Below are 13,407 nucleotides of genomic sequence, written 5' to 3' on the forward strand. Positions count from 1 at the left end.
CAGATCTCCCAGGTCTGCCAGCTGTGCCAGCAGTCACCCCGGCTCTTCTCCAACCATGCAGCACAGCTGCATACACTGCTGGTGAGTTCACAGAGCTGCCTGCCCCAGCCCCATTCCAATGAGCAACCCTGCGATCGTCATCCCGGGCAGAATCCAGAACGATCCCAATGGGCTTCATTCTGACAAGCACCTTGAGTTCAAGTTGACTTAGGTCCTAGGAGGAGGGAATAACTCAGCTTGCCATCTCTGTGTCTCCTCACCAGAGCAAAAGCTCAGGTATAGCTATCTCAGAGGCACTAGTCAGGCTCATCCAGGTGCAGCCATGCAACCCTGGATAAGCGGTGAGTCCTTGAGCCCTCACTGTCTCCTTCCAGGGCCTGTACTGTGTCTCTGTCAACTGCATGGACAACGCAGAAGCCCAGTTCACCACAGCCCTGCGGGTAAGGTGCCGGCCCTCTCCTTATTGGGCGGGCGGTGCTTCTTAGTAAGGAGTCAGGCGTGGGCTGTGATGAGGACAACAGCCGTGCACAACTGGTCAGCGGGTGACTCTGCAATATTCATGCCAGCTGTTACAGTGATGCACTTTATTTGGGGTTATCCATGGCAGGTCCTGTGCTTCTTAGATGGGGACAAGACCAGTGCTGGCAGCACAACCTGACAACGGATGGCTGTGGGCAAGGGGGCTTCTGGTCAACCTGGGGTGGGGCTTCCCCTGCCAAACCTGAAAGACAGCTACTAAGGAAAGCCTGGTACCCACTGGTGCAACAGTGTGTTTAGCCTGTTTTACTCCTGATTCCCAGCCAGCCCTCCCAATAGCCCACCAGACTGGTGATGGCTTGTGACATAACTGAAGATGTAGTCACTCAGTGGGGTTCAGGAACTTCCAAGAACTGTCTATACAGAGAGTTGAAACATGAAGCTGGGTGTGTCCTGACCCTGCACCAGCCCCGTGACCTGGGTGCTCTAGGGGCAGAGGATACCTGGTGCTGCCACATTGGGTGGGAGTTCCGCTAGGGGGTGTCCTAGCCTCAGATGGGGTCCTGTCAGGCCCTGGGAGAAGGCTGGTGCCACATCCTTGTAGAGTTGACAGACCCGGGAGTTAATAGCCCAGTGGCAAGTCTCAGCTCTGCCCACCTTGCTCAGGACCAGATAAGTACATCCTCAACTTGACCCTGACATCCTCCCAGGAAAAGGACTGGCAATAGTTTCCTCCCAGTGGTCATAGGGAGGCCCTAAGCAGAGATGTTGGGGTGTGGGGGCAGCTCTGTGACTCAGGTGAGGTCACTGGGATGTCATGTGCCCCCTGACTATCAAATGGCTAGCTTTGTTCTGCTCCTTATGCCAGTCTCCAGACCTCTTCACTCTCAGGGTTGGGTTCATGCGGTGTTACTGCTCCAAGATTCTCTGCAGGGCTATGGATGCAGGCAGCACACCCCACGGAAGAGCAGGCATAGTGCCTGCTCCTCCTGCCCTCCAGGACCTTCCATCCATTCCCACTCTTCCGGGCCATGGTCAGCTTGGGCTAATGGGACCCCCCCATATCCGCCCCTACTGCCTGCACTTACTGTATAGGCCCATGAAGTTCTCTTTGGCCCCTCCTCATCTCACTTCCCACAAGTGGCTGCTGCTGCTCTCATTGTGTATGCTCCCAGGGATTCCCGCATCAGCCAGGAGGGAATGACAGGGAAGTGGTGCAGCCAGGACATGGACCCAACCCCCCGGCCCCAAACATGAGCTTTTCCTGTGGTCCTTCAACAAACGAACCAGAGCGTCTGCTGCATCAGAGGACCCTCTGGGCCTTTTCTGTGGGTGGAGTCTGCACTACCCAGGTGCCCTCAGCCTCTTACATAGCTGTGCTTCCTCAGCCCCACAAGGAACCAGGTTCTGGATGATGCTCAAGCCACTCAGCTTGGTCCCTCTCTTGGCCATTCTTGAGTTGGAGACAATGGTCTGTCTACCGCCAGCCATTGGTGGCATCTCTGGCCTTCTTCCTGGCAGGGCCCACCCCAGGACTGGCATGTGCCTCTGCCATGTTAGTGAACACAGGGTCCCAAGGTCACCAACCGATATGAAGGGAGGGGCTGCTCAGGTCTCAGTTCTGAAAAACAAGCAGAAAATAGACCAAAACGTAATGTGTTCTGAGAGCAGGATCAGAGCACTGGTTCCCTTTTCTCAGTTTCCTAAATTTCTTGTAATACAGATGACAAGTTTATAGTGCAAAGAACTAACAGTTGTACTGTTCTTAAGTTTAGGATACAGACAAGGGGTATATGTATGAAATGAAGAGAATAAGGTATTCCACAGTAGACACCAGCTAGCGTTTGTGTGGCTCCAATGCTATGAGTGACCCCTAATTCCCCATGTCTCTGTTCCAGCTCACCAACCACCAGGAGCTATGGGCCTTCATCGTGACCAACCTGGCGAGTGTGTATATACGGGAAGGAAATAGACACCAAGAGGTAGTAGGTGACATGCTTCATGTTTGGTATTTTTTAACTCTTATTTAGGGACTGGGGAGGAGAGAGCCCTGGGTACTGGCCATCTCAGCAGCCCCAGCGTATCTGTTCTCAGAGTGCGGTGTGACCGGGGGAGGCCATGTCTGGGACAGAAATGTCCCTTGGCCAAGTAACATTTCTCCCTGTTGAAAACAAGCCAAGCTTTGTTGATTCTCCCAGAACAAATCCAGTTTCTTCTACCTCAAACTGTCTATTGTAGCGTGGTAGGGAGGCCTCTTGGCTCACTTTTAAAGAGCAGCTTGAGGAGTTGTTTGCACTGGGCCCCAGGTTGTCCTCATCCCCCAGACTCGGGATTACAGGGTGGGGGGTGCTAAGGGCCTATCCTTACAGGACAAGTGCCCTCACACCAGGTTCCCCTGTAACCCCTCAGCTGTGAGATCTCTGGCCTTCTCCCCTACGCCCCTCCCCCCACCCCAGCCACAGCTCTGCGATCCTGTCTCCAGAGCGTCAGATTCAACCACTTCTCTCCATCCCACAGCCTTCGTTTTAGTTCAGGTTACCATCATCTCTTATCTACAAAAAGCTTAGTTGAGTTCCCAGATTTTGCTGCAGGGAGCAAAAAGCCCAGCCAGCCTTGACCACTTGGCAGTCAGGAAGCAGTGGGCAGAGTCATTTGAGTGCTAGGCATGGGCTCCATGAGGCATGCTTGGCAGGTCATGGGGAAGCTCAGCTTCCTTGTCTTTGCCCCCCACCCTTTCCCCTAGTCTGCCTCTTGGAGGAGCTGTGGGGGCACCAGGTGCTGCCTCATCCCTAATCCAGTCTCCTCACAGCAGCCAGAGGGGACCTAAAATATCAGTCACAGTGCTTCCTGTCAGACTCCAAGGTCCCTGTACCTCCAGATAACCCCACCCCCACCCTCAGCCTACATAGGCTTATCTTACCACCTTGCCCCTCTAGGCTGGGCCCCTCTGACCATAGAAAGACTAGGACTAGACAGTTACCCATGTACCCCAACTCCCTCATCTGGCACAGAGCAGGGTAGGCTATGGGTGCAAGTACCCCACCCCAGACCCTTTGCACTGGAGGCTGTGATTCCCATGGGAGTGTAAGGAAGTAAGCATCCTGTTCAGAGTCCCATAGTTCCCTCACCTGTCCTTGCACATTCTGCTTCCTTTCTTGGTAGGTTGCTGAGGTCTGGAATTCAGGGTGAGGGCATGACACTGTCAGATTGGGTTGGGAAGTTAAAGGTAGCCCTAGTCAATTTGGTAGCATATTTGGAGCCAAACTCTCTCACGTTTAGAAATGCAGAGTGATCCCAACTGACGTTTCCTCCGCAGCTGTACAGCTTGTTGGAGAGGATCAACCCTGACCACAGCTTCCCTGTCAGGTAGGCGGCCCCACACTGAGGTCCCACTTTACCAGTTGTCTTATGCTTTTTCTGCTCTTTGGGATGGCTCCGGTTCCCGTGGAGCCCCTGGCTGCCCTGTTAACCAATACCTCGCACACCACCACCACCTCTAACATCCACTCCTCTTTTGTAAGACTCCTGCGTTCACAAAAACCCCCACCAAGTTGTGATGTTCCACTCTCCCCGCAGCTCACACTGCCTTCGAGCGGCAGCTTTCTACGTGCGCGGGCTCTTCTCCTTCTTCCAGGGACGCTACAACGAGGCCAAGTAAGTGCTGGAGAGGGCAGCCCTCAGGGTAATTTTCTCCCCCAACACTGCGTGCCCAGGACCTCTGTCCCCCTGCCAGGTGGGCTTTGCTGAGGGCTTCAGTTTGTTCTCCTTACGTAGGCGGTTTCTGCGGGAAACTCTGAAGATGTCGAACGCGGAGGACCTAAACCGGCTCACGGCCTGTTCCCTGGTGCTCCTAGGCCACATCTTTTATGTGTTAGGGAACCACAGGGTGAGTGCCTGGGGCTGGGCTGAGGGGCCATCATGGTGCTTGCGGGGGCATCACCAATCAACACTTTCATTCTGTGCCCCTTCCTCGATGACCTTATCTCAGTGACTCCCCAGCCCCCATGCTCCATGAGGCTTGGCAAGAGCAGGAGTGCCCTAGCTCACAAGCCTGGGGGGGGCGGGGGGAGGGCGGGGCAGGCCGGGGAGCTTTGTGTCTCTAGAAAAGGGATTGGTGGGGCTACTTGGAGCTGGTAGGGCTGAGGCAGGTCCCCTTCCTGTGTGTTAACACTTGGGACAGAGATGTGTCCTCAGTTATAATCCTTTCAGCTCTGTTTCTGCCCAGCACACACGTCATCCTCAGGTTACCCTTGTTCTCACCCTTATCCAGAGTAGCCCCTGGGGTTGGTCCCGGTGAGATCAGCGAACTCCACGTCTCCCTATCAGATGTGCATTGTTGCCTGCTTTCACCCATTGACCTCACAAGGCTTTCAGTTTTTTAAATAAAATATTTGTTCATATTATAAGATATGACGTATTCATCATAGAAATTCTAAGAAGCAAAGTTGAAAATCATTGCATGTCCTCTGTCTTTTGCCTGTTTTCACTGCTTGCCCCTGCCCACACATAGGTCTTATTTGTCAGGCTATCTTACAATTTTACACCTTGTTTTTCTCTGCCCCACTGTATCAGAGGTTTTTTTAATGGCAGAATTTTGAAGCTACATCTGCTCAGTAGTTTAGCCACCCTCATTTGAGCAATTTTCACAGGACAGATGTCACAGGTCAGGTGTCTTGGCCTGTAAAGTTTTATCTGATCAAACCCCAGGGCTCCCTAAGAATGAGCATTTTTAATGAGCCTGGTAGGTTCCCCTCCCCACAACCATGTGACAAGCGTTTGTCAAGGCCAGTGGGCCTTGGTGGCCTCAGGTCCTGGTGGCCGTGGCCTGAACACTGGTGATATCACCACCCTCAAAGGATAAGGATGAGCTGTGGGTTCTCCCTTCTGAGTACAGCTCTGCTCCTTCTAGAACATTCTGTCACCCTGCCCCTCAGCCTCTGAGCACAGTAAGAACAGTGGCCTTGGTGTGTGTTTTGGGGCAGCATGAAGCCCCACTGAATACGGGCTGTGTGCCTGTGTCTCAGTGTGGCTGTGATTACCCCATTTCCAGATGGGGAGATTAAGGTCACACAGCCAGAAACTACAGACCCAGGCTTAGAGCGAGACCTCCCTGGCTCTCATTTGTCTAGACATCTCCAGAAGCCACCTTGAGTGGGGCAGGCTGGGCAAAGCAGCTCTTCAGGTACAGCTCTGGTTCATGTTTGGGGTGATCCCGGGGCATTTTATAGAGTTTATTTGGGACCCTGCACTGCTTCCTGTGTGCCTGGGCCCATATGGGGGTGACATGGGCCCCCAAGAGCCCTCAGACCCAGGCCTGGCCTCAGGTGACTCCAGGTGTCGGGGGAGACACCGTCAGACACAGACAACGCCACTCTGAGCCTGATAGGCTAGTGTCCATGAGTATTGCGAGTTTGTGGGTGGTCTCCCTCAGAACACCTCAGGGTCATGCAAATTTTCAAAACCCAATTCTGTGGGGCAACCCCAAGCTAACATAGGAGAGCCGAGGGAGACACTCCTGCAGATGGCTTCCAGACAGGCCCAGTCTCGGGCCTGGAGGAGGAGGGTGGTTTTTCCTGTTCTGTTATGCATTCTGAGGTCTTGGAAGGTCTTGGTTCAGCCTTGAAAAGCTTAGGGGGTCCACCTGGAAGTCATCTTCGAGGTGCTAGTCAGGGGAGTGTGAAGTAGTGCTTTTGCGTGCCCGCACACCCATAGCTATGTCGAATCTAGGACTTAAGAGTTGGTTTTGATGATTTGCAAGTCTTTCAGCTGTATGACAAGTGTCCTCCAGGCTGCTGTGAAGGGCGTTCTCCCAGTGTCACCTTGAACCCAACATTTCAGCCATTGGGGCTCGTGGTTCATGAGCAAGGACAAAGCAGCGCTGCCAGTCATCATGGGGTCAGGGATGGGTGTTTATGGCCCCTGACAGCTCTCTTTCAGCTCATCCTGGGAATTGGGGATGGCGTCACTGTACAGTCACACATAGTCAGGATTAGAGGGTTACCAAATGGTTAACATGTTAACCATAGCCCTACGTATCTGAGGTGGCCTCCCACAGGAGCAGGCTCCTCCCTTCTTTGTCCATTCTGCCCTCATCACTCTCACTGGGCAGACTGCTGCCTCCTCCCAGGCTCTGGGATCCTGGAATCTGCCTTTCCAGTTGGCTCCTGATCTGGGTCCAGAGCTGACTACCATCAGTGCCTTCTTCTCTGGTTGGAAAGACAAAGGCAGAGGCATATGGAATTGCCGTGGAAGCCATGGTCCACACACATAGCCAAGGAGTGGGGGCAGTTTATTTTCCACCGAGGTGGTTGAGTACTTCACAGAGGCCATGTGAGATGGGCTGTAAAGTAGGAGTTTGCCAGGCGACAGGAGGGCACAGCCTAGGCTAGGTATAGCAGGTAGGGTCTGAACTGTCCCTGCTGCCTGCCCCAGCCCCCTTCCCCCCATTCCCTGGCTGCTCTTGGTCGACAGGAAAGTAACAACATGGTGGTGCCTGCCATGCAGCTGGCCAGCAAGATCCCAGATATGTCAGTGCAGCTGTGGTCGTCGGCTCTGTTGAGAGGTGAGTGCAACAGCCAGCCCTTCCCATAGATCAGAGATGCCCAGACTGGCCTCTGCTCAGCCTGGTCTCTACAGGCCATAGCCCCATTTCTAGCACATTCTCGGGCTCTTAGGAGGCCATTTGAGGGCAGTGGTCACTATGCTTATTCATGGGGTCAGCTCAATGCAGAGTCTGGTTCAGCCTCTCCGGGACCTGCAAGACATCTGGATTCTTGGCATCTGGGTGAAGATGGGCTATGAGCCCTGGCACTTGGCCTCGTCCTTTCAGGCAGGACTGGCTGAGATGCTCTGAGCACAGAAAAGGCACTCAGAGTGCAGCACTATTACAAACTGGCTCTGGGCCCTGGGGAGAAGGTAGGGGCTAGGCTGCTCCTGCAGTGGGCTTTATGAGCCCATTCAGTCCTCCTGCCTCAGAAGTGGGTATTGGGTGTCCTGCTCAAGCAAGCTCTCATTTGCCTGAGGCCCTGCATTACTCAACCAACCTTTGTCTGCCTCCATGGGTCCTGCTGCTCACCCACTTCCAAGGACACATGACTCAATAACTCTTGAGGGCCTGTATGAGGGCTTCTGGCAGGTGGACTTGGGTGATCCCAAAATAGGGCTCCAGTGATGTATCAGGTACATAGGAACCCACTGGTGGAACCTGGGTTCGACCTTAGGGCTTCACCTGTACCCAAGGGGAGGGTGTTTGCCAGGGCAAAGTGAGCTCACCCTGTGTGCATCTCACCCTCAGACCTGAACAAGGCCTGTGGGAACGCTATGGATGCCCATGAAGCCGCCCAGATGCACCAGAACTTCTCACAGCAGCTGCTGCAGGACCACATTGAGGCCTGCAGCCTCCCGGAGCACAACCTCATCACGGTATGGGCTCTGGATGGGGGGTGGTCAGAACAGGGGTGCTAGTTGGCTCCTCAGGGCCAGCACCTGGCCTGTAGCCCCCAGGGTGTGCGCATAGTCCCTGAGGAGGAAGTGCACAGTTGGCTGCTGTCTCTTTGCATCTCTCCAGCAATCCCTAACTTGGCCTCAGGAGACCCTTAGATACGGGAGATGGCACCAGTACCCAAGTGGGTAATATAGCCAGGGCCCATCTGACTCTGGTGTGGAGCACAAAGGACCCTAGTTGGGTGACCAGCCAGTGGAGGGCAGCATTACAGATGCAGGCACAAAGCCCAGTACACCCTGCCTCTCCCTAGGAAGGACCTCATCTGTGTGTCCTCTTTTCCCACAGTGGACAGATGGCCCGCCCCCTGTGCAGTTCCAAGCTCAGAATGGACCCAACACCAGCCTGGCTAGCCTCCTGTGAGGACCCTGAAGGGGTCTGCCCAGCTTCTCGGGGCCTCCGCAGGGCCTGGTGTGTTTCTGACTTCCACCCAGATGGCACTTGTGCTTTCCTCAGAGGCATGCTGGCATAGTGTTCCCAGGCTTCTTTCCCGACTGTCTCCAGAGCTTCCGAGTCCCTGGGAGTGTGCAGGTTCAATTCCCACCCTCCCAGGAAGGGCCAGCCGGCATTCCCACTGCACACAGGACCTCAGTGCTGAGGCTCGCAGGTGGGACGTTGAAGCCAACTTTCCAGAGCCATCTTTTATGAATGGACGTGAACTGCCAGTCCTGCTATACATCTTAGTTACGCCTGCTGGGGAGCACATCTGGGTGGGAAGTGCCAGGGTAGGCGGCATCGCCAACTGACTTCCATCATATGGCCTTCTGTGCCAGGCTGGAATGTTTCCTCTGCTCTCATGGCAGCTTCCAGAGCCCAGAGGCAAGACGCTGGTTTCTGGCCTGAAATTGGGAGGAAGAAGTGATTGCTCACATCAGGGACAAAGTGCATGCCCTGCTATGACACTTTGCCCAGCTTGCTTTTCTCTCCAGCGTCCATCCTTCTGAGAGCTGGGGCCTCTGGTCAAGGGCCCTGGGAGCCCAGGAACTTGCCTTCCAAACTTCTGCACCTTGACTGGATCTCTGTTTTGCCATGGGGGTACACATGCTGTAGACACGGGTGTGCATGTGTGTGCGTGCTATAGACAGGTGTGTGTGTGTGTGCCTATGCCGTAGACATGGGTGTGTGTGTGCGTGCGCGTGCGTGCATGTGTGCGTGCATGCATGTGCATTGATTCTCAGAGCTGGAGCCAGAACTGAGACTCGTGTTAGCACCAGCTGCCTTCCCGTGTCAGCATCCATACCATGGGGGTAGTAAGCCAGGGAGAGGGGAGAGGACTCTCCTCAGCCCAACTCAGGATCCAAATGAAGGGGCTGAGGCAGCTCTGTGGCCTCCTAGGCAGAGGACATTTGCAGATGCCTGGAGCTCAGCCGACCCTACCTTCAGGAGGGAGGAGGAGTAGATCTACCTGCCTTAGGTTTCAGGATAACGTTGAAACCTTTTCCCAAGCTGGACTCAAGGAAGTTCTGCCTGGCCCAAACAGTGTGCTCAGTTCTGTGCACTTCTTAAATAGTTCAGGAGGTGCATCGGGGGTGATAGATGGATTGAGGGTAGTCGAGGTAACCACCCCTCTAGCTTCCGATGTGTGGGAATGGTGCCCCGCTGAGGGGTGGCAAGTAGTCTTGCTGATAAGGGTGGCTTGTGGGTTTGAGTCTTGTTACTTGCATTGTGAAGGCTGCTTCTCAAAGCCTCAGTGTCTGTGACAGAAGGAACATTATCTGGGATTGCTCAGGTAGCTGCTTAGCCCCTGAGCCTAGGTGTGCCTTAGCCACAAGCAGGGCTGTCAGCTTGTCCTGGGCCACTGCCTTCACCAGGCTGGTGTCAGGGTCCTGCTGCACACCTGGGGGCCACTGACAGGTAAGCAAGTGAGCTGTCAGAGGGATGGGCTGGCCGGAGCTTGTTCTAAGAGGACCCACCTTCTCTGCATCACCCAGGAGATGCTGGCCCTGTCTCATGCTCCCCCGGGCTGCCCCTGGCTGCCCCCTTGGCTGATAACCCTGGGCTTGTGAGGCCTTTGGTGGAGAGTGTAAGCCCGGCCATAAGCTGTCTCCATTCTGTCTTCCTTCCCCCTTAAGGGTGTCCCCCAGGCCTTCCCCCCGACCCAAGGGATGGAACCCCTGTCTCACCCAGGTTGCACCTGCCAGCTTGGACCCCATGCTGTCCAACTTCTCCAGACCCACATTACTTCAATCACGCTGCACATCATGTTCGTCTCTGCGTATTTATTTAAGCCTTTCGTTGCTTCTAGGGCATTTTGTATGTAGAGCAGTTGAAATAAGAACCTCAAAACTTAATATCTGTTCTAATGTTAAAGTGCTTTTAGTGACCACTCTGTTATCTATGTATGTGTGAGGTTAAGGATAAGTTCTTAAGTTTACAGTTAAAAATTCAATATTTAATATTCCACTCTAGCTTTATGGAAGCCAAACTATGTGTACGGTTTAGAACCTCTCCTTCACCACAGCATTTTCCAGTTACATCGAGCTGGCATACATACTTTACTGTGAGTCTACATTCAGTTTCTCAGTCATAAGAATTTAAGACAGGGAGCAAGCAAGCTACCAGGGAGATATTGCACAGTGTCATATAATTAACTGTTTAGAAAAAACAAACTCCAAACTCTCCAGCTTATGCGGTGTACCATAGTAGCAGAAGGATTTCTGTTGTCAGATCAGTTGCTGAAAGCTGGTTAGACCCTTGTGTGCTCCTCCCACCTTCTCCTGTTGGCAGTAGTGGCCCTGAGCCTGTAGGTCTGAGGTGCTGGTCCAGGAGGTGCCCCTAGGTTCCCTCAAAATTACACAGCTGCCTCCCCCTGCTGGGTCCCTGCAGGTGCTCACAGGTGGGGTGAAGATCCTCTCCCTGGGGTAAGTGCTACCTATCCCACTTACTGGGAACACAGACAAAGAAATAGGATAAGGGCTACCTGGCACGGTGGGTTTTTGGTTGCATTGTCTCTTTGTTAAAGGATTTTTAATAAGTATGTTTGGCATAATGTCTTTTAACGGGTTTGTAATATGGTTTTAGCAGCCTGTAACTTCAGCTGGTGCTTTTAATCAGGAAAACAAAAATTTATAAATGCAAAACATTGTTTAAAAGATATAACCATAGAACATAGCTTCTTGTTTGTGGATTTCTTTTTCTGTGTATTTAAAGTAAAATCACTTGCAGGAGCCATCACTTGCTGTGTCCTGCCTTCTGCCCCTCCCCTGCACCACCCCAGACAGGATCTTGCCCACCCCGCCCAGCCAGCAGGGCTGCAGGGGCTTCTAACCAGTCAGGTATGAGGATGCAGAGCCCATACCTGGAAGACCTGGTGGAAACCTGAGTCTTTCGCTCTGCTATTGATGTTCCTCTGGTCCAGCCTTGCTGTCCCTGCCCCTTGCCACAGACAGACTTCCTCACACACCTGGAGTCCTATTCCCTGTGTTGTTAGAAAACACATGGCCCTTTTTTTTTTTCCTCTTTAATTCCCCCCATACACACTTCCACCCCTGATCTATGGATGTTGCCATTTCCCCTTAAGAACTGGATCTCTGAAGGTAGGGCATCTTCTCCCACATGGTCGCAGCGTGCACCCGGGGCCTGGCGCACCCAGGGTATGGTCTGTATCTCCACCTGGGGCGTGAACCCAGGACCTTCTGCGTGTAAAGCAGACATGCTAACCACTACACTATGGAGTCACCCCCAGATTTTTTTTTCTTTTTGAAGTAAAAGTCACATAAAATTAACCATTGTATGTGTACAATTCAGTGGTATTAAATACATTCACAGTGTTGTACAACTAGCTCCTCCACCTAGTCTCAACATCTCAATTACCTCAAAAGGAAACCCCTGACCCCATTAGCAGCTACTCCTTATTCAGCTTTCTGTCTCTATGGATTTGCCTGTTTTGGACATTTCATAAAGATGGGATCATACAATATATGGCCTTTTGTGTCTGGCTTATCTCAGCATATTTTCCACGTTCATCCACGTTGCAACATGTGTCAGTACTTCATTCCTTTTTCTGACTGAGTAATATTCCATTGTGTGGATGGACCACATTTTGTTCATCCTTAATCTGTTGATGGGCGTTTTGGCTGCTTCCCCTTGGTGGTGAGTGTGAGCAGTACTGCTGTGGATTTACCACACACATTTTTGAACATGTGTTTTCAATTCTCTTGGATTGTGTCATAGTTTTAACATAGTTGCTGGGCTGCTGCCTGTGCTGCATTAAAGGCCTTGAGTAGCTCTTGTCCCTGCACCCCAAGATGAAGCTCAGGTGGCCTCCACTGCTGTCTCCTGGGAGCACATCTGAGAACTCCTTTGGGCCATGGCCTCAGGGCCAAACTGCTGGCCACTGGATATGTATAGGTGATTCACCCCGAGCACAGTGACCGTGCCACCCCCACTGTCAACATCTAGCTCCCTCTGGCCCATCCCCACCAACCTGGGCCCAGGCAGATTTTTCACTTAGGGTGGACTTTGCTCATTGGCTTGGATGTTATTTCTTCCACCATAAGCCTCATGGCCCTTAGGCAAGAAGCAAATTCAGAGCTCATTCAACCAGAGCACAGCTGTGGGTCTACCATGAAATCAGCAAGTAGTTCTTGAAATGGCCTCTATTTTACAGGAAGAGGCCCTTGACACAAGAAGTCATTTCAGCCCTGGCCACTTGGGGCTGGGCTCTTTTCAGCCTCCCGGGGACCTAGGACCTGACCCCCACACAGAAGTGAGCAACTTTCTCTACAGGTAACCTCCACAGCCATCTTTCCCCTATTATCCATGCAGCTTCCAGAACCTAGCACCTGAAGGGATGTTCGGTGGACACCCAGTGGCTACCTCACATCCCCAAGCAGGCCTTGCAGACAACATCACAGAGCCTATTGCCAGTGAGGTCTACCAACAGGAGTGTAACCAAGACATAATCTGGGCCCTCGATGCTCATGATGTGAAAGTGATGCACATGGGATACGTGTGTGAGGGATATAGGCAGGAGCCACCAGGCCAACATGCACAGAAGGTCCTGAGGCAAGAGATAAGAGGACGGCATGAAGGAGCCAGACAGGAGGGGCCTACTTGCCAAGAGACCTACATGTTATAACCAAAGCAGGCAGAGTAGTTGTGCTCAGGTGCGGGCTGCAGAACAGTGCCCTGGAGTGACTGGCTGAGGAGATGGAACTCTTCCAATTAACCAGCAGTTGCCAGAGAAGTTTCCACAAAACACAAGATGTTGGTAAACAAAGAACAACTGCCATGGTCATAGTTTTGGGAACATCTCGTAATGCCAACCAGGTTCCTTCTGGCAGGACAAAGGTCAGCATAAAGGGACACCATGCAAAGAAGCCCTCGGAGTCTGCAGGACACACTTAGGAAGTATAGGACAGGAGGTGGCCACAGGGCTGGGGGGAGTCAGGGATGGGCCTCATAGAGGCTGTAGGTAGCCAGGGCAA

General features: G+C 52.9%; 1 protein-coding gene across 4 annotated transcripts in view; it reads left to right on the forward strand.

Moving 5' to 3' along the window:
- The window catches only part of MAU2 (MAU2 sister chromatid cohesion factor), a 26,951-nt gene extending 15,799 nt beyond the window's left edge, over positions 1–11,152 (forward strand). The window contains exons 11-19 of one of the 4 annotated variants that reach the window (XM_015586713.2): positions 4–81; positions 375–440; positions 2,376–2,459; positions 3,794–3,843; positions 4,054–4,131; positions 4,252–4,363; positions 6,949–7,039; positions 7,772–7,899; positions 8,267–11,152. In XM_015586713.2, the coding sequence (XP_015442199.1) occupies positions 4–81; positions 375–440; positions 2,376–2,459; positions 3,794–3,843; positions 4,054–4,131; positions 4,252–4,363; positions 6,949–7,039; positions 7,772–7,899; positions 8,267–8,341 (762 nt within the window). In that variant the 3' untranslated portion in view covers positions 8,342–11,152. The other 3 variants (XM_006904345.3, XM_015586718.2, XM_015586719.2) reach the window with 3 other exon arrangements.
- The last annotated feature ends 2,255 nt before the right edge of the window (positions 11,153–13,407 follow it).

This window comes from Pteropus alecto, unplaced genomic scaffold (assembly GCF_000325575.1).
Source record: "Pteropus alecto unplaced genomic scaffold, ASM32557v1 scaffold160, whole genome shotgun sequence".
Taxonomy (NCBI): domain Eukaryota; kingdom Metazoa; phylum Chordata; class Mammalia; order Chiroptera; family Pteropodidae; genus Pteropus; species Pteropus alecto.